At 40.1% G+C, this 27,632-nt stretch overlaps 1 protein-coding gene across 27 annotated transcripts in view; it reads left to right on the top strand.

The window, feature by feature from the left end:
- KCNMA1 (potassium calcium-activated channel subfamily M alpha 1) overlaps window positions 1-27,632 on the top strand; it is a 742,164-nt gene that overhangs the window by 595,391 nt on the left and 119,141 nt on the right. For 13 of the 27 annotated variants that reach the window (XM_075934710.1, XM_075934709.1, XM_075934712.1 and 10 more), the window contains 3 exons: window positions 5,846-5,857; window positions 13,971-14,057; window positions 19,730-19,806. In XM_075934710.1, coding sequence (XP_075790825.1) covers window positions 5,846-5,857; window positions 13,971-14,057; window positions 19,730-19,806 — 176 coding nt within the window. Of the gene's footprint in view, window positions 1-5,845; window positions 5,858-13,970; window positions 14,058-19,729; window positions 19,807-24,147; window positions 24,157-27,632 lie in introns of all 27 variants that reach the window. The other 14 variants (XM_025180271.2, XM_075934714.1, XM_075934719.1 and 11 more) reach the window with 2 other exon arrangements.

The following is a 27,632-nucleotide window of genomic DNA, read 5'->3' as shown; positions in this document are numbered from 1 at the left end:
TCCAAACACATGGGGTGAGCCTTTTGCACATAGACCTCTTCATGAGTGTGAAGGGGTAATTCACAAAGTCTTTGTCCTGTCCCACAATGGTCCATTTGTCTCCTGCTGACTAAAAAGGCCATCCGAACTAATCTCATCTATCAGATTGATGGTTTTAGGGCAACCATTTTTTTATAGGAATAAAGCAAAAACTTAACACGTGATAACAATATGTTTAGTGCTTAGACTTTATGATACTCTTATAAATGGCTGCACACATTAATTTCATTGATAGTATCTTTATTAGTTCAGTACCCATGCTTATACATGGGCAAAACAGCATGGTTTACAGAAATAAATTTCTAGGCTGGGGCCTAGAGGCAAGATATGGCACTCTGGATTTCTTGGACAAGTTACCAGCGATTTCAAAGAACTGTGATTGAAATCCCTCATTACTGTAATACCCATGTGTACTCTCCGCTCTGAATCAACGGAGATCTTGGAGGACCAAGAGGCAAGGGCAGTCAAGGAGGTTGTCTGCCTTACAAAAATTTCTGTCATCACCTGACAAAGCACTAATGCTAAAACTGACTTCATTAGCCAAATGACTTTAGGCACTTCCAGGATCTGATGAAAATCATTTGCTGACATCCTACAAGTTCCCCTAGAAGTTCTGCATTTCCAACCCTGCTGCCATGCAAGGAGCTATAGAAGAAATTTCACTTCCATGTGAGAGAAAGGGGTTCATTCATGAAATTTTCTGATACCCAAGAAAACAGGGATTGGAGGCAGATATGAGATCTCAGACAATTGAACCAGCATGTCAGACATTTGAAATTCAGGGTGGTTTCCCTAGCAGTCATAATTTCCACCTTGAAATTAGGGGACTGGTTTGTGACCCTCAACTTCCAAGATGCTTCCTGCGCCTCCAGAAATATAATCTATGCTATCATGTGCCGTAAGTGTCCGTCTGCTATGTACATTGGACAAACGTCTCAGACACTTCGCCAAAGAATCAATGCCCACAAAACAGACATTAGACAGGATCACAAAGAAAAAACAGTTGCTTGTCATTTCAACCAGAAAGGACACAGTCTTAATGACCTGCTAACCTGCATTCTACTTCAGAAGACATTCAAATCTGCACTTGAAAGGGAATCCTCTGAACTGGCATTCATGCTAAAATTCGATACTCTCCGCACCGGAATTAACAAAGACCCCGGCTATCTTACACATTACAAAGATAGCTTCCCCAATTATCACCTCTAATACTATTAACTCACAGACATTTCCCCTTCCCCACCTCTAATATCATTAACTCACTGGCATTCACCTTCCTTTCCCCCCCCCCCCCCCACATCCCCCTTCTGTTCTGAAAAGTGATTTGTCCTTTTCATGTATGTTCATTTTTTTTAAATTGTATCCTTTGGTATATATGGTTGTGACTATTTTCTTCCATTATTTGATCTGAGGAAGTGGGTCTGGCCCACGAAAGCTCATCATCTAATAAACCATCTTGTTAGTCTTTAAAGTGCTACATAGTCCTGCATTTTCTTTCTTTTTAGTGATTCATCCCTCTCACAAAAAAACCTTCATTTCACAGTCAATCACAATTATTACCAGTATTGGGCCAGACCTTTCAGCCTGTCATGCACCCCAAGGCTGTTCTCAATGACCATGGTGGTTGTAGCTGCCTACCTGTCATCTAGGAATAACAGGCTTTCCCTACCTCAACAACTGACTCCTCGAGGGAAAAGGATATCAAGAGGTTTCGATGGCAGTTCCAACAACAACTTTGCTCTTCCAAAATCTAGGCCTGCAGATAAATCTTGAGAGATCAATCTTGATTCTTAGACAGCTAATTCTCTCTACAGGAGAATTTTTAGGTTTGACAACAGGCAGAGTGTATCATCTTGATACAGACCGCTGTTTGTTTTTGGATATGTTCCTTTAGAGCAAGGAAGCTGTTACCCAGCTAGAACATATCTGCAGCTGCTGGGACAGGTAGGTGTTTGCATTTTTGAGACACAGGTTGCATCTTTAATGTCTGCCGTGAAGGCACAGAACAGCTTATATACCCAAAATACACAGTCTAAAGAAATGCGTATCTGTATCCTTCAGTCACTCACCTAGTAACAGTTTTCTTCCATGGATTGTGCAATAACCCTGTTCAATCAGGATTCCCCTATCATTTATATCAGATATGGATTTGGGTCATCACATAGATGAAAGCAAATGATCCTAATAGGAACAGTGCTTGCACATCAATATGTTACAGTGAAGAGCAGTCAGAGTAGCTTGCCTTCACTTTCTTCCCCTATTCAAGAACAAGTATATGAAGATTATGACAGACAACATGGCTTGCATGTATTACACCATTCATCAGCATGTGTGCACTCCACCACGCTATGAACTGAAGCGATAAAGTTGAATCTGGTGCATAGAAAATAAGAAGCTGAGAGAACTCTCTGATAGGCTATCTGCACAAAACAACATGGCAGAGGACCTTGGCAGACATTTCTCCGTGAATTAGAAATGGGAGTTGGATTCTTGAGTCATCAGAGAATATATTTTCTTGAGAATGTCCAGAGATTGACCTTTTTGCCATGACAGTCGACACACAGTGCTTGAAATTCTGTTGCAGAGAGGGACTTAATCCCCAATATCTAGGAGATGTTTTCCTTATTACATGGACAAAAGGTCATTTTTATGCATATCCTCCCACTCAATTACTGTTAAACATCCTCATCAAAATCAAGAAGGACCAAGCCAAGCTCATTTTTGTCCTCTAAAGACAGGTCAGCAAGGGTGAGATATTATTAGGACCCTATCCAAAGTTTTACCTAAGGCTTCTGCTGAGTTACATTTTGACCAAACTATTCACCCATTGTTTTGTCCTCTCCCCTCCTATGCTGCGTGAGCCTACACAAGAGAGTACCTCCTGTCCATGAGATGTTAAGTGAACTTTGGTCTTTCACTCGGATAGAACTGGACCATTCAAGAAGACTCATAGGCTCCCTCGACCTATGCAATAGAAACAGTGCCTATGTCTCCACTCATTGACTTTCTGTAGAGATTTCTGGATAAATTGTTGCCTCTTATTGTTGTGCCGATGTTCTGACTTCCCTGCAAGGGACTGCATGCTGTATTTGATCATCATCTATGCTTGTAGCCCACTCAAAGTTGTTCAGTTGCTGAAAACTGCCAGGCTATAACATGGTCATTGGTGCATACATTTTCTACTTACTACCCACAGCAAAATCAGATGCAGCAGTAGGTTATACAAGCCCTACTTCACCAACGGACTCTGTTAAAAAAACTCCCAACTCCTTAAAAGTTTACTGCTGGGGAGTCAACTCAAGCAGAGCACTCACCGGCAATGCTCCTTGAAGAAGGAGACGAATTTACTCTGCTTGTGCAGTAACACGAGTTTTCTAGATTTGTGTCCATGTAGGTGGTCCGCTATCCACCCTCTTTCCCCTCTGCTTTGGAGCTAGCTCTGTGATACTTTGCAATAGAGAGGGAAATGAGGGCAGTTCAGGGTACAAGAATGTGCAGGGCTCAGATGCAGGCCAAAAGGGCACTGCTAACAAAAATCTCTGCTTAATGGAGCATGGATAACTGCCATGGACAGATCTAAACCTGGGGTTCTTTGGAGCTTAGTATAGAACCAGCTACAACTTGAGCTGTAAAGCCAGTGGCCTCTCAGCTTAGGCTGCAGAGCTCCCTTGTTCTTATCTCTCACTGTAAGTGGTCTAAGTGCCACTGCATGGGACAGTGAAGCACACCAGGACTATGTCTACACTGGCAGGTTCTTGTGCAAGAACATCTTATGCAAAGGTTCTTGTGCAAGAACTCTTGTGCAAGAACATGTCCACAACTGCCATGTGCTTTTGCACAAGAGCATCCATGGCAGTGTGGACGCTCTCTTTTGCAAGAAAGCTCTGATGGCCATTTTAGCCATAGGGCTTTCTTGCACAAGAAACCCCTGCCATGCGTCCACACTGCCTTCTTGAGCAAGAGCTCTTGCACAGGAGGACTTACACTTGTTAGAAAAGAGCGTAGCTCTTGCGCAAGAAACCCTGTCTTCCGACACTGTTCTGTAAATCTTCTTGCGCAAAAGCGGGCGGGCAGTGTGGACGCTCTGTGGGTTCTTGCGCAAGAACAGCCATTCTTGCGAAGAACCCATGAGTGTAGACATAGCCTAGGTATGTGGGTTACATACTTCCCCTAGCTGAGGAAGGGCATCCCCAGCTTCAGAGACCCAGGATGAGCAGGTGGATTTGAACGTTGGACCTCTGGAGCTTAGTGTAGGAGCCTCTACAGCTTGAGCGATAGTTGGCTAATATAGCTCAAGCTGTAGAAACTCCTACATTAAGCACCAGAGGCCACTGGTTCAAATCCACCCAGTGGCCGTTACACCTGCAGTGGAGAACCCATGGGACTGCACATCTCAAAGAACTCCAGTCACTGCACAAAGTGAGTAAGCTCTCTTTGTATGTTGGTCCTGAACACCTAACCAGACAACAGTTTTTGTCCCTGATTTCTGTTATTTTAATAATATATATTATTTATCTGTTTACATAAGCAAATAATATACCTGTTCCTGTAGTTGCACAGAAAAGTCTCTCTCATTTTAGTTTTCCTGTGCAAGAACTACAGGATGAGTCACACTACTGTACTCATTTTTAAAGAGACACATGGTGAAATCCTGGCCCCACTGAAATCAATAGCAAAGCTCCCATTGACTTCACTAGAGCCACAGTCTCAGCCATAATATAAACACCCATTTCCCTAAGCAGTCATTTGGTGTGTACATATGTCAGATCATGTTTTGGTTTGTTTTTTACCTTTTTAATTATTTGTTCACATTACAATTTAAACTTCGTTTTATTTCAAGAAGAGTAATCAAAAGCATTTTTAAAGTTATAAAAAGGTTTTAGTTACAAAAAAGAAAAGAAACCCAATCGTTTATGCAAATACAAGTATGTTTATTACAACCATATACACATGGTCAATGTAAAATATGATTTTTGAAACAAAAATGACGAACCATGGTTTATGCTGATTACAAATTCTACATGTTTAATGTAACGCATAATTATATTGTATCTTATAGTATTTTTATATTAAAGTTAGGTTCAGTTTTTAAGAGATTTAAAATTTTGATCCTGATTTGAATTCCACTAATGTAGCTCCCTGTACTTATGCAGAATCTCACTTAAGTAAATGGAATTTTCTGATGGTGAACTCTAACTGGCCCCAGTGGCAGATCAGAATTTGAGGTAGCTGTTAGTGTTTTTGAAGTAATTTATTTTACTCTTGGGCTAATAATCCTAGATACAGTTGATGCTAACATGCTTGAGAAACACTTTTTTAGATTTACTGTTGCTTCAGTGATGCAGCCCTAAAGTTGAATACTGTTTCTTAAGAAAGTTGCAGAAACACATAATCTCCTAAAAATAATCCAACAAGACATGTGGCAAATTTGTTTGAGATCATGAGAAAAAAAATCTTTAATATACTACAACCTCATCAATACAAACTGCAAAGACACGCAAAAAAATCCTCATCCTGATTCCTCAGTGTTGTTTGGAGTTTTTCCATTCCCTCACTTTTTTTTTCTTCTTCCAAGAATAAGAAAGAACAAAAGCCACATTCTTCCCTTGTGCACCCTATGTTTTACTCCTCTGTTAATATTCTCTTTGTCTCTCCATTTATTTGTCCTCATTCTCAGCAGAAAAACCTTTTTTAATGTTTTGGTCATTGAAGAATTTTAAATAAAGGGTTTTTTTGCTTTTGTTTTGGTGTCAGTTGATTTCTTATCAAAGTGTTTGATTTGCAATTTTTTTCTTGTCGTTTGCAGAAGCCGAAAGCGGTATGCCCTCTTCGTTACCTTTCCTTCCAACCTCAATCCTACCTTCACTCCTTCTAACTTCAGGACTAATTCCTTGCCAAGAACTCAGGAAGATAACACCTTTGTCTATCTTTCTCTCTATATATGTACATATATATATATATTCATGTGTCTCTGTGTGTGTGTATATATATATATATGCATATTTATATATGAGCCCCCAATTTCACAGAGGAGAGAAAATAGAATCATTTTATTTTTTATTGGTTCTTGTGACTCATGCACTAACTTCTTTGCAGGAAATATAAAATAAAAATAAGCATTAGAATTTTATTTCGTCATGGAACAATAGATATATCCAATTTTACATTTGGAAATCAAACTCGTTCTGCTGTTCACCATCCTTTTTTTTCTCTTTTTGTTAATTTGTTTTGTATTGTGACACGTCCTCTGTCTACCAGTCTTTGTGCTGCCATTTTATCTCCATATTCATAACCTTAGAGATAGCCACTCGTCCCACAGAGTCTTTCTGTAAAATATGTGTTTTACTGTACAATACTTTGTGCTCTCATAGTTTCACCTCCCGTTACCAGTGACTGAATGCCTGATTTTTTTGCATTGCTGCTCCAGATTAATTGTAATACAGTACATATTAAAGCGACTGTACTGTTCCAGTGAAGTCCTTATAGGTAGTTTATGCTGTATGTTCGTAATCATTTTATTACATGAGCTTATTTATTGAAACATCTCAAATGAAAGACTTTGCTTTGTTTTTTTTCTTTTTGTGTTGGCATGTTTTGTGCATTCCTCTAATAACCATGTTATAGGCCTCATCTTCAGCCTACATTACATTTTGTTTTTGGTTTGAATGAAATAAGCAAGGCGGGGCCTATCAAATCCTTATTTTTAACAACTTATCACAGCCTGACTGTGTGTGATGTCTTTTGGAGACTCCTCATTGTTAAGACATATTTTGGTTTCCTACTTAATCACATACTCCAACCTTAATTTCCACATGTGTTCCATTGTGTGTGTTCTGTGTGTTGTGTTTATTTTCTTTATTGTCTCACTTTACTGTGTTTTTGAGTCAATGTGTGAAAGGAGAGGTGGCTTCCTGTCAGTTTGGCATTATTGATATGATCCAACTGCAGAGAAGTTACTGCAACACAGCATCTTCAAGGATCTGCAGTTGTTGCACCTCTACTTGGCTTCTTGCTTTTGAGTATATTTACCTTGTGGTGAAGGCATGCTGATACTGGCATGTTGAGCAGTGTGAAAAAGTGTGGTACCAAGTGCAGTTGCTTGCTCCCAGAGTAAAATACTTTATGCTGCTGAGTCCATTTGTTTCCATTGTATTCCTAGTTGATTCATACCGTAAACCAAAAACACTAATTGAAGTATTTTACAGAGTATTAATTTCTGCGCAATTAAATCTCTGGTGTGCATATAGGGCACACTTAGTAGTCATTCTTATTAAGAACTTAATTGCTGGGAGCAACTTGTTGTGTTTCTGTTTGCTTGTAGTAATGAAGCTTTAATATACTGTAGCATGTAATGTTGCAATGTGTCTTTTGCCTTGTATCCTTTTTAGTGTCGTAATAGAATTTTCTATGTATAGCTATATGGAATTTGTACTCATATCAGTCATAGAGCCCAGAAGAAAGAAGCAATGCCTAAGAGTTACAAGCGGTGTGCAGCTGGTATTCACACAGATCCCAAAAGCTGGTTTGTGCACCTACCCTCACACGTGCTTTCAAAATATATTCTGAAAAGCCATAATGGTTCAAATTATTTCTATAATTGATAGTTTTTTTGTGACATGGCACAATTAAAAAGGCCATTGCACTAATATTGTGCATTTCATCTGGGCACAGCATGAACCAGTCTAAAATGGTAGCTGTGTTTATATGTGATAGCTATAGTCAATAACATTCCATTATCTCGTTTCAGTTAATATGACTATTATAATATGACTATTATAATATGTGACTGATGAATATATTAGTGTTTCTATTATAGTTGCATGGGGAATGGTACAGTACATTACCACAAAGTTTAAACCAGAGTTGTCATGGCTTTTGACTGATTTACTTCAAAGTTTGCCATTTTTTCTTCATTGAGTTAAAAAAATGGGCCCATATTTTACGGCGGGGATCAATGGAAGTTAGAAGTGTACCTGAAAAATACGAAGAGGAATATCGCTGGGTCAGAAAATGTTCTTTGTCATGGATGCCCACGGGTGTGGTGTGGTGTTGATTGATGTGTACATATTACATGTTGCTCTTTTTGGGTTAGATATTATCAATGAGGGATTAAATTTTCGCTTCAGAGCTTTGGAAAATGGGGTTTGTTCTTCTAAGTCACCTGTTGCTTTTGAAAATGTATCCAAGTGAAAGTAAAACATAAAGCTCTAATTATACTGTAGAGTTAGACATAGTTTAGTTCATGCTGTGGGCGTTTCCCAGCAAAGTTCTACCAACGCATCTTCAATCTGTCCCGCAGCATCACTTGTGTGGATCCCCAAGACGGGAAGACAAAGGTTCCTGTTAAAGTGCCTTGTCTTGATCTGCTGCCTTCTCTGTGATTTTCATCATGGTTTCCATACACACTTCTGTCAATGCATCTTAAATTAAGTCCTGTTCTGTTGCCATCCCTGGTAATCAAGTTTGCGATCTTTCCTGAACAAACCTGACAGTCACACCAGTGGTACCTTTGTGTTATGGAACTGTTGCTCAGCCTCAGGGCCCAAGCTTGTGTTCACTTATGATCTGAACAGAGGCTTCACTTGAGCAGAAGTCCAACAAAATAAAACATAACACTTTTTTTTCATGAATTCATTTTCAATAACTATATGCACTAATATCTAGAATTCAATAGGAATGCAGGGAACAAATCTTATGGTTCACTTTTTCTGTGAGTCAGACTGAAGATTGCTGGGCAGTTTGGGAAGATAGAAAAAGTTTTCTCCTCTACTCAAATGTATGGAAGAGGGTTTATACACGCGCGCGCACACACATACACACACACACACACACACACACAGGGCTCAACAAATTAGCAGCGCAGTTAGCGCATGCACAGCACAATCTGTGCATGCACAGTGTTCACTTCTACGTGGCTGGCAAGCAAGGCTCCCTGCTGCTTGGCTAGCCCTGTATATGTGTGTGTGTATGTGTGTGTATATATATATATATATATATATATTTATATATATTTCAATAGAATAGTAAGAAATTATCTTACTATCAGATATCCCTTGCTCATGGACATTTGTCATGTCTTACCCTTCTCTTGTGAAAACTTAATAGAATGAACTGTGTACAGTATTCCAGTAATATTCTCCCTACCATCTCCATCTTCCTCCTTGATAGTCTCCTACTCATACATCCAAGGGTTGTGCTTGCCCTCTTAACTACTGCATTACACTTGGAGCTCATGCCCCCTTGTTACCTGCCTAAGTCCTTTAGAGAGGCACTGCATTTGAGGATATGCTGCCTCATCTTGTAAATGTGACCTGCATTTGCTCTTGCTTGATATATGAACTTGCATTTGGCTGTATTAAAATGCAGGTGATTCAAACAAACCCATTTTACCAACTGACCCACATTATACTAGAGCAAATGTTTCCAAACTGTGGTGGGTGGCCCACAGAGAAATTGCTTGAGTTCTATGGATAACTGATTGGTCACGTGGAACTGTTTCCTTCTCCACATTTTCAGCTACTAAATTGCAATAAACTACCGCAAAAATTTTAAATATTTTCCTAATATTTGTTTTTCGTGTAACCATCTGGCCACATGACTCACATGTTTGTGTCCTTTACAAGCTACCCTTCCATTCATAATCTTTGTATTGAGATGTGGCCCATGTCATGAGAAACTTTGAGATCCCTTTCTGCTAGAGGAAAATACTCCTGAAAGTAGGACTGCCAAAGAAGCTACATCTCAAAAGTGTTCTAGCTGGCTATTTCCTCATTAGATCTGAAGCTAACCTAAGCTGGAACTATAAAAGTTCCAAATTATATGACATTCCTGGTCTGATTTTGTAGGTAGGTATTAGATTAAAAGAAACAAATGACTTTGATATCAGTGTATATTTGATCCAATGCATGTCATACAATGCATTTTATAGTTTTGCTGTATTCACTGCTGTTCACTATGTATAAAAGACTAGGGGTACATTAAGGAGATGCTGAGACTGGATGAAGTTCTGGTAAAAGTCATCTTCTTCTAGATCCCCAAGATTTCTATACCACATCATCTTCTCTATTGAGACACACAATCATACAAGTTGGTTATTATGGACTTGTTATTCAGATATATATCATTGTAAAGGGTAAGTTATTAAGTTCACAGGTTTTTTTTCCCCAGTCACTCAATAATACTTTCCCTCTATATCTATTTGAATCAATAATTAGTATCACTAGCCTGGGCTATGTTTGTTAGCTTTTGTAAGAGAGCTATCGCATCAGAAATACCTTCTTTTAGTTGCTCTTCGAAAGCATTCCAGATGAATAGGACTTGCTTGTGAGTAGCTGATGTTTGTGTTACTTACAAAAATGTGTGAGAATAAAAGCAAACCTATGTGAACCTCTGCTGTTATTTATTGTTAATACTATTAAGAAAAATGATTTCTTTTTTATTCCCATCATGGACACGGTCCTTATTTTGTGGTTATGACATAGTATAGTTCAAAATTTTCTGACAGATATGAACTCAATTCATGTGATGTGGTATTCTACATACATATTAAAGGTGAAACTGAAAATGTCACCTAAAGTTAAGTTTGCCTGTCACTTCCCATTATAAGACACTCTTTTCAGGTGCTTGTCACCTTGACAGACTTTTACGGTTTGGGAGAAAAGTTTCCATACCTGGTATCTGCCTCAGGCTACTTGATCAATTTCCAAGAATGAAATTTAGGAAAAATATGTTCTTTTGCTCTTTAAAAATATTTTACAGTCATTTCATCTTTCATCTCCATGCTTTGGAACAAGGTCTTGACATTTGTCATAGGGGTTATCAATGTGTTGTGGATATTCCTCTTGCACTTTCTGTGAAAAAACGCAGACTCACTAACATTTGAAATATCTATTTGTCCATGGTGCAAAGAGATTTGTTTTACTGGCAGCTGAATTCTCAGACTATTCCATCTGCACTGAACATGATGCATCCCGGGACAGTAGGGGCCGAGTAGGGCTTCCCCTGCCATTATTACTTCTGGATTCTATTGCTGTTTTGTCACTGGATACCAGTGTTGAGAAGAGGCAAAATGTCACTCTTGTGTTTATCACACTTTCCCCTTCCCAGCTACTGGCATCCTGACAAGATGGCAGAGTAAGCAGCCTGACTCACATCAGAGAGACCAAGAATCTGATGTCACAGGGAGGAAAGGTGTTTAGGACAAAGAGCTTTGGGTGGGAAAGATGGAATACAAAATTTGGAGAAGGGGGAAGAAAAAATGGTACTTGCTGAGCCAGGAGACTGTGACTAAGATGGGAAGTGTTGGAGTTGGAGACTGGGACTGGCTAGGTGAGGAGTCTTGGACTAGGATGAGGAGGTAAGGGCAAAACGAAGGCAAGGAGGAGTGAGAAGGGATAGGCTGGAGAAAGGAGGCAGAATGTGTCAGGTTTCAGTGGGACAGGAGCAGAAAGGTCTTTGCTAACAGGTAAAAATGTTGAGGCTCAGGAATTCTGGAGGATACTGTTCGCTGGGATCAAATATCCATGACACCCAACCACTGGCAAAGAATGTGTCTCATCCATCTACTGTTGCTATCAGTTTCTCTTTTAACTTGAGTAGCAGAGATCTGTGCGGTAGTTCTAAAGGCTCCCGCCATGTGGGTGCCGATATAATTCCATGTAATCGAATGTCTTGTTTTTTCAGTTTGCTTTTTTAAAATGTAGAAAATTGTATCAACCTTCTTGCCCCTCCCCAAGTAAAAGAACACTTTAGTTGCCAAGTCAAGCACTCAAAAGTTAGCAAATGTCAGACTTAAGGTTGCCTGTACATCTTCAGTTCAGTCCCCTTGGACACACTTTTTTCAGGACCTCTTGCCTCTTTCATTGGACTGGATGGACTGTGCTTTAGAACAAATTAGGTTTGTGTAGTGATGGAGGCTGTTGTCTGTAGGATCTTAGCCGCCTCCGTTGTTGCAGAAGCTGGAGCTGTTTTGTGAATGAGGAAAGGGAGGCTTTAAACATACCAGGTGCTATATAATCCTAAGTAGTCTGAAAAATATCAGGCTTTTGTAATGTCAGATCAGGTATCTAAAACGACTAAACTCTTTTAACCTTAGTCTCCCACTGCTTCTGCTCGTCTCCCCACTGCAAAATAGGAATAATCCACCCCTCTACACACACACACACACACCTCTCGCTCCACAGATGTGCTATGCAAATTAATGAATAAATATTTAGGAAGTAGTCAGATACTATAGTGCTGAAAAATCCATGAGGCGGTGAATAATTCTGTACATAGAACAGGATTGTCTGCACAGGGCTACAGGTGAAGCAATAAACTATTGAGCAGCTTATTATTCAGTGAGCAGCATCCAAACTATTCGGTTAAGGAGCTAAAAATAGTACATGATCATGACAATGAGGACTATATCCTAAAACATGCCCAAGAGGCCGAATTTAGGGTGCACTGGCAGCCTTATATCTGACAGTAAGCTTGCAAAATCAGCTTTTAAAAGTTAGGTAATGTTCTTGTCACATAAGATTTTTGATGTGTATATGTGTGCATCTGTATATAAAAGTATGTGAGCAGATGCACATGCATAAGTCATACATATTCAGTATATAAAGTAGAGTATATGAAAATGTTATGTATTTAAGAAAACATTCTGTACTTACCAGCATTATCTAACTCAATAATTTATCTATAATCAAGACTATGGAAACATTTGAGCCTATATTTCCCAAATAATAAGGGTACAAATCTTTAGCAATGCGCATACTTGCAATATTAGCACCTTATGTCCATTCACATATACGTTTTATCGATTGCTGCATTTACATCTTTCCTAAAAGTCACTGTCTGATAAAGCCACAAGCATCATAGTTTCTTTTATCCCTAGTTTACTGTAAATCTTGCATGCATACTCCTACTACTCTTTAACTTACAAAGCTTAAACTTGATAAAAAAGAAAGTGAAACATTTGGCAAGCTTTATTAAACTTATAGTCAAGAGCGGAGTTATTTTACACTTCATAGTAAAACATGATGAAGAATAAACATGGCTGCCTGATACCTTATAAAATTACCATAACCAAAAATACTCTGGTGCTAAATCTTCTCGACGGTGTAGCAGATATTTTACACATAAGCAGAGATCAACACCCCCACCCCCAATGTTAACCTGCGATTTCCTCCATCAAACTGAATTGCAGTCACTCTGTCAGGGTGGCTGGGTTATTTTGTTTTTTTCCAGAGGCTGTATAGTAAAGGCTTTTTTATAAATGTTATATTCATTTTATGTTTTCCTCAGTAATAGCGACTGGTTGTCTTGTACCATTCCCCTTGAGTGTATGTGTATATTTATTATATTATAAACAATATAATATATACAGTTGGGGTCCCATTACAGTATTTTTCATAAGAAATTGGCACAATGATATTTAAAATCATTTAATTCATGAAATGCCTTTGTACTATTATCACGCAGTTGCTTCCTTGGGGGGGGGGGGGGGGGAATCTCTTCCCTTTTCACCATATCATGAACTTTTTCATCAGCCTGTATAACAGCGCAAGAAAGCTAAACTGTTCCGATTCACACATGTCTTTTCTGAAATGCTCTTTTTGCTTTGTTTTGGTAAAAGATGCTAATTCTGTGATGGCTAGAATGTAAGAAAGTAGTGACTTTAGAGCTGAAATGGTGATATGATTTTAAGGGAAGATACACACGCCTGTTACATATTGAAGTCCTGTAATGATACCCATTGTTGATGTTGAAGCAGTGGTCTGATTGGAAATTTTAAAGAAGAAACTGGCTTCAAATTTCCTTATAGCCTTTCCTGACTAGTGGGTTCCCTAGAATAAGACAAAAAATACAGCATTTTTGAGCACTCCATGAGAAGTGATATAAACTCACAGCCTTTGTCTTTTTGTGTTTGTTTGTGTTTCATTGAGCAGTATATTAATCAATCCTGGAAACCATGTCAAGATTCAAGAAGGTACTTTAGGATTCTTCATTGCAAGTGATGCCAAAGAAGTAAAAAGGTAATTTTTTATTGGCTCTTTTCAATTGAAAAATGCAGTTTCTTCCTTGGTTTGTTCTTCACATTCAGAGCTTCATCCCAACTCCCATGGAAGTCAGCAGGAGGAGTCACATTTCTTCAATGAGGGTAGATTTGGACCAAATTCAGCCATCAAAACACATGTGGCTCTTCTTTTGGACTCTTTCTCGTGGCCAAAAAAAAAAGTCGTTTTCATTTTATTTCAGTTGCAGCAAAATTATTACTTCAAAGTTGTGTGTGTTAAACTCCCTTTGGATTTGAGGTTGGGAGTGCAAGGTTGGTGGTTGCACATAGTGGTAGCATATAGGGCTAGCCACTCCCCCTGCTGGTCCATCAGTGCAGTCCATGCTGTGGTGCCTCTTCTTGGCCAGCAGGCTTCCTTCACTCCTTTCTCGTTACCAGCCAGCCCTGTTACTCGCTGAGGTGGTTGGTATACCAATTTCCATCCATGACAACAGCAAGTGAAAGCAGATCTTCCTGCTGCGACTTGCCTTTTCCAGAAATCTTTGACCAGAAATATGCATTGTTGCTCTCTCCCTTCCTACCTTCCCTAGCCATTCTGTGCAAAGCTGGTCTTTATCAGGTGTGCTTTAGCTCACAAAGCCATTTATGAAAATTGATTGCCAATTTCACCCTTTGAACTTGGTAAATCAGAGTCAGAAAACATGTTCCAAAATTGAGAGAAACTGAATCCCTCTCCATGAATTCTCAGCCTTTGTTTTCAAACAAGTGGTAGATGCTTTGGTGGGATCTAAATGTTTTGGAAACCAACATATATACACCATATAGATTCAAGCAGGAAGGTTTATTACGCACAGCGCTGGTGGAGTGCCACTTGGCCACTTGGGCTCAGCAAACACTGCCAAGCAAATAATTACAATAGACGGTATAGGGTCTCCCCAAGGATTGCCTTGCAAGGCATAGCTATTTTCCGGTTGGGATTCATAGGAATGCTGATGGTGCTTTTCCAACATGTGCGGGGGTGGTTTATAGGTGGTGTTCTGGGGGTATAAACAAAGACAAAGTAAGGTACGCAGCAAGCAATTGTTTAAAGTATGCCTTTGGTAGATTTGCGAGTTGGGCTTGTTAGAGTGGGCTATCTCTAGTTCATTGGCAACAATTTGTGGTTAGCCTTGAGAAGGCAGCTGGGTGTGCTTTCCCATGCCAAGAAGCAGACTGGGTGGCATTCTGCAGAGCCATAACCTTGGGTGTGTATGTGAAATTCATGATAATGGTACCCAATTATTGCTTTCCACTTGGTGTTGCGCTGCTTAGCTTATAAACAGATAGGGCTGCTGTCCTGTGTCTGTCCTGTTTTCCCAGAGTTTCCTGTTATCTGTTTTGGCTCATCAAGGCCTTGTGTCTTTGCCTCGACTGCACAGCAAGGCCTCTGCAAAGGCTTAACCAGAGACCATAGTTTGGGGTCTTACCTACGTATCAATGGGCTATTGGAAAATTTATCTCTACACAATGACAATAACAACAATTCTAGGAGAGTAAAAAACAGGATTTTTACCTAAGTACAATAAAACAAACCAAACATATGTTATACACTGTAGCTCAAATTAAATGTTTTTGTTTATTGTTATGTGCTTTAAGGGATGTTGACACATCTTTTAGGTTATAACTATACCATATTGCATTGCATATTTAACACGGTTTATGCACCATAAATTGTAGTAGAGTAATTTTGTATATTGCTAAAACTATGATTTTTTATGTTTTTTACATAATAGGTACATATTACACACCTTTATGTTAAGGATTTATTGTAGTGAAGAGCTGTATATAAAGAGTTGAGTGCTAATGTGTCATAGATGCAATATAAGTGATGTCTTTTTCATGCTTTAGCCACTTACATTTTATTATGCATTATGGAAATCCATTTATTTTAATTATTTTATCAATATGGTAATTTCATTTTAAAAAGCATCTCAGTCACTTATTCTTGGTCTTGCACTTAGGGTATAGCCTGCACTGCGATCTGCAGTGTGATTGGAGCATGGCTAGGCATAGCTTTCATCATGCTACCGCAGCTAAAAGTAGCAGTCTTCAGTGTGGCAGTCTTTAGTGCACTCTAGCAATGTGGGTCCCTGGCCTGCTGACACAGCTCATCCTGAAGCTCATGCCTCTGTAGCTACATTGAAGGGTGACTGCTGTTTTTAGCCATCTGGTGCAGGTATGTCTAGCCAAGCAGCAGAGCAGACCTACCCAGAGAGCATCCCATGTAGCCTACACTAGGGTTCTAGTTCTGCATTAGAGTGTGACAGCAGGGACCCCACTCCTGTGCAGTGTCTTCTAAACTTGTATGGTGTGGGGAGGGATTGATGCTAAAGGACCTGCTTCAGCTGGACTAAATGTACTAAGAGGGAACTGCAAAAACTGGAGAGGAAATTTTGGCCTACGGAATAATAGGAAAATCACACAGTAAGGAGGGAAATGTATCCCAGGAGTCCACATGGTCCATAGAAGAATAGAGACTGACTCTCCTGAGTCCCAGTTCTATCTCTGACAGTGACTGGTTTGAGTGTTTTAGTCCACTAGTCCTCATAGCAGGCTTAGAACCCAAATCTCCTGATGGCTCGCGTTATGCTGACTCCACTAAACCCTGCTGCTTTCAAGTCACTTACACATTCTCATATAATTCACACAGCTGAATCTGGGCCAGTTTGAATTGTTCTGTGTAGATTAAATTCACAGTTGTTTGAATTAGACCCCCTTATTCTTCTTATTATTCTACTCTGATTGTTCCTTCCTAAGGGTATGTCTATACTAGCCCCCTAGTTTGAACTAGGGAGGCTAATGAGGGCGACTGAAATTGCAAATGAAGCGCGGGATTTAAATATCCTGCGCTTCATTAGCATGTTCCTGGGCAGTCGCCATTTTGGAAATTGCATAGCCCAGAATAACTGCCCACGTCTACACGCGGCAGAGAAGGGTGATTCCGAAATAAACCCCTTACTTTGAATTACCAGTTAAACCTCATCTAAGTGAATTACTTTGAGATAAATAGGATGAAGTTTAATAAGAACAAATGCAGTTTAACAAAAGAGAGCATCTACACAGCAAAAGCACATCGAAAAAGTGATCTGCTTTTTCGAAAGATAGCATCCATACTTAATGGGAAGCGACTATCTAGAAAGGAGTACTATAGAAAGGGATCTAGGGGTCATAGTGGGCCATGAGCTAAACATAATTTTGGGATGCATTAATAGGTGTGTTGTGAGCAAGACATGAGAAGTCATTCTTCTGCTCTACTCTGATTAGGTCTTAGTTGGAGTATTGTGTCCAGTTCTGGGCACCACATTTCAAGAAAGATGTGGAGAAATTGAAGAAGGTCCAGAGGAGAGCCCCAAAAATGATGAAAGGTCTAGAGAACATGAGCTACGAGGGAAGACTGAAAGAATTAGTCTTCTCCTTTCCAAATGAAACAAGCCTAAGACGGGACATGATAGCAGTTTTCAAGTATCTAAAAGGGAGTCACAAGGAGGAGGGAGTCAAATTGTTTGCCTTGGCCTCTGAGGATAGGACAAGAAACAATGGGCTTAAACTGCAGCAAGGGAGGTTTTAGGTTGGATATTAGGAAAAAATTCCTATTGCTTCTTGTCCTAAGGCTATGTCTAGACTGCAGGCTTATTTCGAAAGAAACTTTTCCAGAAGAGAGCTTCCAAAAAAACTTCTTCCAAAAGAGAGTGTCAACACAGCAAAAGCACATTGAAAAAGCGATCTGCTTTTTCAAAAGATAGCTTCCACACGAATGGATATTGTCTCGTATTTAAGCTGTGATTACTATAGGCAGAGTGGCCACCAGGGCACCTTTTCTTTTTCTTTTTTCCTCTTCTTTCAAAATAACTCCCTCTTCCCTGTCCACACACGCCTTTTTCCAAAAGAGCTCCTCCTCGTAGAAAGAGGTTTACCAATGTTGGAAAACCCCCTCTGTTTTAAGGGGTGTTTTAAACCTGACACTAATTAAAAACATCAGCCGTAGGTCAATCCTGGAGAATATTCATTGACTCCAGGTAGCCTGGCAGTCTGAGAGTTTGGACACCTCTGTGGCAAACTGGCTCTTTGACTTCAGATGTATCCCTTGTTTTCTCTAGGGTCCAGTTCCCCCTTCTGTAGCGTGAGGACCATAACACCCAGTTTCAGGTAATGCCTGGAAACAGCACAGGAAAACACCCGGAAATAGCCCTGCAGGCTCTGCTGCTCCTGTGCGCAGTGCTAGTCACTCCCTCTTTTTTCTTGTGCTTCAGGGGTCTGGCAGATGGATTATGTTTCTTCTTATGCCAGGAAAGTACCATGTTCCCTGAGCCCTCTCCCTCTCTTTAACATCCCTGAACGCTGTGAAACATAAATAAACCCTTGTTATTTTTGTCTCCATGAGTGCATAACAGTACTTTCATTTACACTGGAACTAAGATTTTATACATTCCTGTCCCTGTGCATTTGATGCTTATTTTAATTTCCAGTATCCCAGGATTGTAGGTTCTTCTGGCCTCTCCTATTTCCAGAGCCTTCAAGCCACCTCAGGTGCAGGAGCAGTATTACCTGCAAGACCTCTCATTTTCATCAACCTGAATCTGTAGAGAGGAGTCAGAGGCAGGCCATGGGGGAAGTTTGGCAGCTACTGAAGGGCTGGTGTGCCCCAGTTTGTCATGCTAGAAAAAAACATGTGCATACTATAGCATCCCAGACTGGCTCAATTTGAGACGTGCTTTGCGATCGTCACTTAGTGTACACGTGTCAGAGCATTAGTATGTGGCATACTGACGTGACAGGCGTGTGAAATCTCCAGTGGTGTATGTTTGTTAAAACATCATTTTTATTTTATTGGTATGTTATGTTTTATTGCACTTACTGCTAGGTGAAGTATGCAAAACGTAGGGTAACAGGCAATATGTAAAAACCTAAATAGGCAGAGCTAGGTAGGTCGTCTTGTGAATTACATCATTTTGTTTGCTTAGGGATTATTGCTGAGGGTTTTCTTATGCCGTCAAAATGAGTGTGATTCTGCTCTAATTGAAGCCTGATGGCAAAAGGAAAGAAATCTGAACCAAGATAACTAAAGTCACCGTGTTTATTCACTGCTTTTTAAGACTAATTTTTCAGACGCTAGCTTCCATTTTTATAGATGCAAGTAATTGCACACATGATGTTCTTGACCACAATTTAGGTCACAATGATACAGAAATCCCAGATTGCTCTAACTAATATGGAGGTCTGGGGCAAACTTGGCTCTAAATCCTTAGCTGTCCTTCTCAAAAACCATTCAGCTCTGAATTGGTGACTTTCAAGTCAAGAACAGTGAACTCATTTCATATGTGCCTTGATGATGAGACTCATTGGATGCTACTTTTTAAAGATGAAATGCAAATGATCTGATCCACTGTGTCATATTTGTCAACCTTTCTCCTAATTATTTTTCAAATGAAAGTTTATTAAAAGAAGCACTAAGTTGAATCATAGTCTTGTGTTTGAAATTAATGGTCTTGCAGCAAACATTTCCTCCTTTAAATGTCTGAACCTTTCCAAAGATTAAAGGAAATTAGTGCTGGCATGTTTCATTAATTTGGCAATGTAGCAGGAGGAAATGTGGGACTAATTTCATTTGTGTGGATTAAGAAATGTGTCAGTTTTTCCATTCTGTCTCTCTAGGGCATTTTTTTACTGCAAGGCCTGTCATGATGACATCACAGATCCCAAAAGAATAAAAAAATGTGGCTGCAAACGGCGTAAGTAATATTTCTTCTCCCTTCCTTCTTTCCCCCTTCCCTCTACCCCAACCCTTCCAGGAACTGTTCAGCCTTAAGGAATCTCTTTAAATGCATTTATGTGTTTTACACAGTGGTGCAGAAAGGGTAGGAAATAAATACATGGCAATGCTGTTAAATGTCATCTGTAATTCTGACAGATGAATATATTTAAAATTAAATTTCACACCACTCACTCACACCTGCAGCTTCATTAAAATGCCTGTTTGTGTCCAAAGTTAATGAAGTTCAGGTAATTAAATCAAGATGAATGTGTGCCCACAGCATTTTTATTTGTGGGCAATAGGAGGTTCTGTGTAGATTAACAAACTTATCCACTCAGGACCAAATTCTGCCCTGACTTACATCCCATGAAAACCCATTATTTGCAATAGCTTCTGAGAAGCATAAAGGCAGATTTGGGTCTTGCATAATGTAATTTAACATATAAAGTAAGCTAAGAAACAGCATGAGCTATGTAACAATGCTGATATAAAATATTATGATGAGTCCCATAGGCTCCATCCTGCTGTCATTCTGCAAAGGAAACCCTGAAGTCAATGGAAGTTCAGTGCACAGACAGAAGAAATGCAGCACTTGTCTTTTAAATAGGACAAAATTCTGCTTTCAGAGATGTTCAGCAGACTTCAGTGTTTATCAGCTGCTTTACACAGGTTAATAGAACTGTGAATGATGTCAGTGGGAGATTTGCGAGTGCAGGGAGAGAAGAATTTTGGAGTTGAGGTCTAGTTTTGTTTTTGGTTTATTTCTTTATAATTATGTCTGAATGATATCTGACTCTGCAGTTTTGCTGGACTTTTTGCAATCAGGTTACCCAAACCACATGCCCACATACAGGCAGTCCCCGAGTTACGCGGATCCGACTTATGTCGGATCCGCAGTTACGAACGGGGATTTTCTCGCCCCGGAGGACTGGAGCGGCGGGACGCCTGGTCCCGCCGCCTGCCTCCTCCGGGGCGAGAAAAGCTGCTCCCCGTCTCCCTGGTCTGCTGGCTCCCCCAGCAGACCAGGGAGACGGGGAGCAAAGCGGCGGAGGACCCAGGCCGGACCCGCGGCGCTGATCTGGAAGCGCCACGGTCTGGCCCGGGTCCTCCGCCGCTTTGCTCCGCATCTCCCTGGTCTGCTGGGGGGGGACGCAGCTAGTGCCCCCCCCCCCCAGCAGACCAGGGAGACGTGGAGCAAAGCCCGGGGCCTGTGGTAGAGCAGGTGGGGCGCTGCCGGTTGAATCAGAACGCCTGGGGCAGAGCAGCTGGCGTGCTGCTGGGTTGCTCCAGTAGCGCCGAGGAGCGGCCGCGCTACTGGACCAACCCAGCAGCACCCGAGCTGCTCTGCCCCAGGCATCCCCAAGTCAGCCACTGCTGAAACTGACCAGCGCTGACTACAGGAAGCCCCAGGCAGAGTTGCTCTGCCCCAGGCTTCCTGGAATCAGCCGCTGATCAGTTTCAGCAGCAGCTGACTTGGGGACGCCTGGGGTTCTTAAGTTGAATCTGTATGTAAGTCGGGACTGGTGTCCAGATTCAGCCGCTGTTGAAACTGATCAGTTTCAGCAGCGGCTGAATCTGGACGCCAGTTCTGACTTACATACAGATTCAACTTAAGAACAAACCTACAGTCCCTATCTTGTACGTAACCCGGGAACTGCCTTTATTTCATTGGTCAAATCCATTTCTGGGGCACTATTTGTAGTATAGATTTCAACTGTGTGGGGATTCCTTCTCTCTACCGATTTAACTCTGGTGTGTACACTTTCTATGGTTTACATGATGATCTGCCATTAAAAAGCACATGAAGTGCAGAGATCCTGTTTAGAGTCACAAGAAAGGTGGTTTAGACTCTCAGCAGAGGTTGCCCATGCTTCTGCTCCTCTTATTTTATGATTCCCAGAATACTGTGGCCTACTCAATGCTGTTGGGTCCATTCTAGCCTTTTCTTCCAAATGCCAAAATGACAGAGGGACATCACACACACCAGTATAACAGTGCTTATCCTCAACCCAAACCAGATAATTCTTTAAGGACTCTATTGAGAGAGAACAATATTATTAAAGGCAACCTTCCTCTTCTCCGCCATTTTTATTATGCTATCATAAGAAAATAATAGAGAAACTTTGATTTCCATGTACTTTGCATTCACTGTGACTGTTGTGGCTGTCATTCTCCTTTCAAATCTCTTCCAAAAAAAGACCCAATCACAGAGAACAAAGATACACATGTCTGATGTGGAAGGAATGCATGCATTTGCCTAACAGATTGATAAAAATTGTTGAAGAACTGCTTATCCATGTGTGACTGTGACCCTAGAACTTCTGACAAGGTCAGCGAGACTGCTGAGTAAGTTCGGGTCAAGCAAGTTAAAAATGCTTTTGGGTTCTCACAAAACTAATTTCCCCCCAGGATTTCCCAGAGAGAAGGGGAACATGTTACCAGCGGGGGGCGGGGGTGCCAGTTATATATTCTTATTTTGCCCCACCCAACCTTTTATACCTGTAGTACCATGATATATTCATGTCTAGGCTTCTACCAAATTCTCCCAGAGACTTGGTATCGTTTGGATGGGAGACCTATATTGTTGTATCACATTTAACTCAAATATATTGATACTAATTAACTAGCAACTATGATAGAAAGGCTGGAAACCTGAAATGGCATAATATATGCAAGCCAGGGAGGAGAAGACTTCTTGGAAAGAGACCAGCGAACACAGTATAAAACAGGGGTAAGGTTGCGTCAGGGCTAGATTGACAACGTCTGCATGTAGCACTAGGAAATGTTCCCAACGACGTGGTCACACACATCAGTCCAGTGCATAAAAGGGAGTTGGACAGATGTGGAATGAAATGATGGAGTTAGTGAGGCTGAAGAAGCCTGTCAGAGCCACCACATGGAAGATTACCCCTTTGGCATTCAGTGCTCCAAGTCAAGTGGGGAGTGGAGGTGAAGACAAAGATGGGAAAATCTAATATTTATTCAGAATGTTCTCTTAGTTTGTTCTCTCTGTCGCACACACACATGCACACACACCAGCTTGTAACATTGTGTTCATAATTATTAGCAATAATATAGTAGCTTTTTGTTTAAAGTCCTGTCAATCAGTGAATCATAGAGCACATGATTTTCAATGGTGACTAGTTATTTTTTTTAATCAAGAAATTTTTGGATACCCAACTTTGAGACTCCTTCGTAGGGAGTCTTGTACATCTACCTCTTTAAGGTATCACAGTTTTGGCCCTCAAAATCACTAATCACCTTTGGAAATCTTGCCTGTCTTTGGTGCCCAAATTGTTTCTTTAAAAACACATTCTTGCTAAAAACAAAGTAGAAATTACACTAAAATCATTTCCTTCTAAATTGGTGGGACCTGGCTGTCTATTTAATTTCTGACGACACTGTGAACATATCAGATATATTTTTTTAACATTAATGAGCAACATAATCAAAATGAGAAACAGTGGAGTGCAGATGACATGTAAGATAAAATGAAGGAATGAAGATAAAACTATCAGCATGTACAGGTGAATGAAATGTGAAAGAATGTCTTCTTTACATAGAAATCTTAATTATTATGGCATTAATTACATGCAGCTTCCTGGGACAGTTGAAAGCCATGTTCTTTAATAATGCATCTGAGGTTTCATGTCCCTTTAGATATTGTCTGAATATTAACGGTGGTATTGTCAGGGTCTAGGAGTGAGCCTGACCTACATAGCCATTTGTCCAAACCTGTTAGGCCTAGTATTAATAATTCAAGTAAGAACTATGCTTCTCCACAAGGCTAGGGATAATTAAAGTAACTATGCTTTCCTTTCACAGTTTTCAGCTATCCATTCTTCTCCCTCCTCTCCTAACTGCCTGAACAATCTGTAAATGTTCACATCTCCTTGTCCAAAAAGAAATCTATAAATTCTATTCACAAGCCATTGATAATCGTGTTGTATATTTAGCTTATGTTTTCAATTTCTTTCTTATTTAATTTCATTGTAGCTTTTCAGCAAAGGGCCAAATGTGTATTCATATATACTAAATACAGCCACGCTGGGATGAAATCTCTAAGCCGGACAGTTCACACTTTCTGTTTTCTTTCATTCTGTATAACAACTCTTGTCTAATTCTCTATAAATTTTTTCCAGCCACTTGCTTGCTGCAAAGGGTGGGGGCTGAACCCCTGAGGGACAGAGCGTGTGTACGTTGATGTTTTTTAAAGGAATGTGTTGTAACCTGTGAAAATTGACAAATTTTTGATTTATTTTTCCTCTTTGCTGCCTTGGAACACGGTCCCTACTATATTTTAACTGCACACTGATAGTGATCTATTGTGAGTAAAAACGGGTTCCCTGTAGCCCAGAGTGCGGTCCAACCTGTCTTTCTCTAGCGGAGAGTTTTTTTGTTTTGTTTTGTTTTGTTTAGTAGTTTGGTTCTTTTCTTTAATATTTATGTTGCATGTAGCAGTGATGTCATACCCCCCCGCCTTTCTCATCCTTGACACCCACACGGATCAGGGCGACGTTGAAGAAAATACAGCAGTTTCCTCCTCCTCTTCCCTTTCCTCTCCATTTTCTCCCCAATCTTATTTTTATCTCCAATGGAAAATGAAGCCTTGACAATGACATTTCCTTTAAATGGCTTTGGACTTCTCATTACTTTTTAGGGTTGCTAGTTAGACTGGAGTAATTACCACTATAGCACGGTTTGCCTGTTTAAGTGGAATTCATTGCCCGGCTTGTATGCAAGGTCTTGTACATGTATGCTCTGCTGCTCAGTTTCATTTCATGACAGAAAGAGCAATTCAGCAACCCCCCAGTGTCCCTTCTCCCCACCCCCTCCCCTGAAAAAAATAAGCCAGGCAATGAATTAATTGTGTGATCAACCTCTGATACATAAACCTTAAACCTGTCCTTAACTGGAGACATGTGATTCTACAGTGGTAATTATTTTTCACCAGTCTATGAAATTCCCGTTGCTGTGTAGGGCCCAATTATGCTTTCAGTAGCATAACTCTGAGGCTTATTACTGATCCAGTATGAACTTTTTAGACACTCCATCTGAATATGAGCCACAACATTGTTAAGTCTACAGTTCTGTGGAGGCATTTAAACATTTCTTAGGGTACACGTGGTCATGGTAGTTACAATAAATACAGCACTTGGGAGGTGCAGAATAGTTTTCATTTGCACTGATTAGATGGACAGGCACTCCAACGAAAATACATCGGAAAGGGGTGAGGTACTACTACCATACTTACAGGACTATACATAGCTTCTCAGTATGACTAAACTGTTCCCCAGAAGTTTCAGGGGCCAGCATTAGATAGTTCCATGATGTAGTAAGCCAGAGTGGTCCCACTGTGAGCTCACTAACCATTCATTTTAGCCATGGTTACTCCAAACCCGTAAGGCTCCTTTTTTTAACTGTCTCCCCAAATGTTGCTGTTAGTTTGTTTTATGGCAGCAAAAGATTCTGGCTGCCTTGTGCTAAGGGCTGTACAATCAAATAGGAACACAAAGACCCAAAGAATCGAGGAAAGACAGTATTTCTGGTAATAACATCACAGGGTTAGCCAATTAGCATATCCCAGTGTGGTAATGCCATTTGTTGTTGGGAGGTATGTCGAGAAAAAGGGAATCTACTACTCCATGCAAGTTGCTGAACGACACAATTGAAATCAAGTAAATAGTTCAAGAACCACGTTCACCAGCTTTCCTATTTGAGACTATCAGTGGTGGCAGAATTGACCACTTGCATAGTAACAATTTACAGTTCAGCCAGATAACACCTTCCTCCTGATTCTTGGACAGAGAATGGATTTTTACATGCACACTGCTTCCAGAATTGACACCCGAAAATTTAGTACATTATACGAGGACTTCAGTGCTGACATTAGTGACTCTAGAACCTCACCCAGCATCCTCGGGGGGGTTGCCCTGATGTCAGCTAAAAGCAGTGGTCTGATTGGCCTGCTGGGTTCCTGCATCTCAGTTTTGTTTTTAATTTCAGTTCCTATCTTCAGCAAATCAGGATTTGAAAGCAAGCATCCAGTTCCTGCTGCAATCATCTTTGATCCAGTAGAGCTCAATTAACAGTATCAGGACTATTAAGTCAAAAATAAATAGGTTTAAAAGTAAGATTATAATTTAAAAAGTTAGACTAAAAATGTCAAAATGGGGGGTTTGTTCGTTATTTCTAAATTATCTACATATCAGATGTGTCTTCATTGCACAAGAAAAGATTATTTATCTTACTTTGCACCTTGCAAATTCCCCATAGGGTCTAGGATTCAATCTGTGTTCTATCTGTAGTGCACATCATCACCACCAATAAAGAGTCTGCCATCAGAATTTAGGTGACAGTTTAGATAATGATGCAAAAAGTACAATATCATATAATAGAATCCTTCTTTTTTTGCCATTTCAAATTGGTTTGGTTGCCATGTAAGCCCTAATATTGTAGCCCACAATTCATACTAGACATACTTATTCTCAGACACAAAACTATTCCTGGAAAAAAGAGGCTAGTTTGAGTCCTGTTTTGAAGACCAACTCCATCAAGAACAGAGATATTGAAAAGAAGAATCCAGTCTTACATAGTCACTTTTGAATATAATTCACCTTGAGCTGACAAGCAGAATCAAACAAGAATATAGTTTTTAAAAAACCCACCCAGCACTGCTACTTTGCATTAGTTCTTCTACTAGTTTCAGCCCAGTTAGAAATGAAGGAAGGAAGGAAGTATTAAGAACACATTTGCTGAGTGTTCCCTGAAATATAATGAAGGAAGGGTCATGAAGATGCATGAAAATAAAAATAAATTGGTCTATGAAATGTTATTAATTCAAAACATGCAAGTCTTTCCTAACGTTCCCGAAAGGCAGTGGAACGTGCCGATTGTCCAACAACTTCACCTGCTACTCCTGCGGTTTTGGCTGAAGAACAAGAACACCCTGTGAATTTCAGGAAACGGCTAACAAATTACCTATGACTGACATCACTTAAAGTCAGAAATTTGCAAAACTCACACAATAGCTTGCAGGCTGCATTTGGTGGTCTTGAAATTGCCCTGGAACACAGTGAAATGACGGAGAGCTAGCTTTGCCGGTCAGGTTAAGAGAAAATCAATTGTCACCAGTTTGACAGGCTGCTGTATTTTTAAGAAAACTGAAATTGTGCTGTGGGAAGCCCTTTCAATTTTTTAGATTGATGATGTTACCCAACGTCGCCAAAAGGCAATCAGATCAATATGGCCTTCTTTTAATGCTGCTACTTGCTTTCTTCCATAATTTCTTTGTAAAGTTCCCCTTCGTTGTCATGTTACTTGCTGTGGATCATGAGAACTTGATGAATTGAAATGACATTGTATCCATTTCAATTCGTAATGGTAGTTGGGCGCTTTTTTTACTCACTGCCAATCAAGTGACCTCCAGTCCCGGTTGTATTTAACCAGCTGCTGTTTGATAAAGATCCACTAGATGTCCTCATAGATCTACTTTTTATTACCATTGAGTTTCAAGAGTAAAGCTACTATTAGTGATGGGTGGAGCAGTGAAATCCGGGAGACTGTATGGTAACAAAAAAACAAAAAAACAACAAAAAAACAAACAAACAAAAAGCAATCAGCAGAGAAAAAGGGGTGCTTTGTCCTGCATGCTCTAGACAAGGAACTGTTATTTGACAACTTATTTAAAGAACAATCAGCCATTTCCCTTGCTTTTCTTTGTTCCTGGAAATATTCCCCATTACTCTTTGTGAATTTTAAATGACACCTCACTCAGACAATCTGAGGTATTTTCTTCTAGAC

The sequence above is a fragment of the Pelodiscus sinensis genome, chromosome 8 (genome assembly GCF_049634645.1).
Source record: "Pelodiscus sinensis isolate JC-2024 chromosome 8, ASM4963464v1, whole genome shotgun sequence".
Lineage (NCBI taxonomy): Eukaryota > Metazoa > Chordata > Testudines > Trionychidae > Pelodiscus > Pelodiscus sinensis.
Note: the sequence above shows the minus strand (reverse complement) of the source record. Positions and strands in the feature narration are given on the sequence as shown.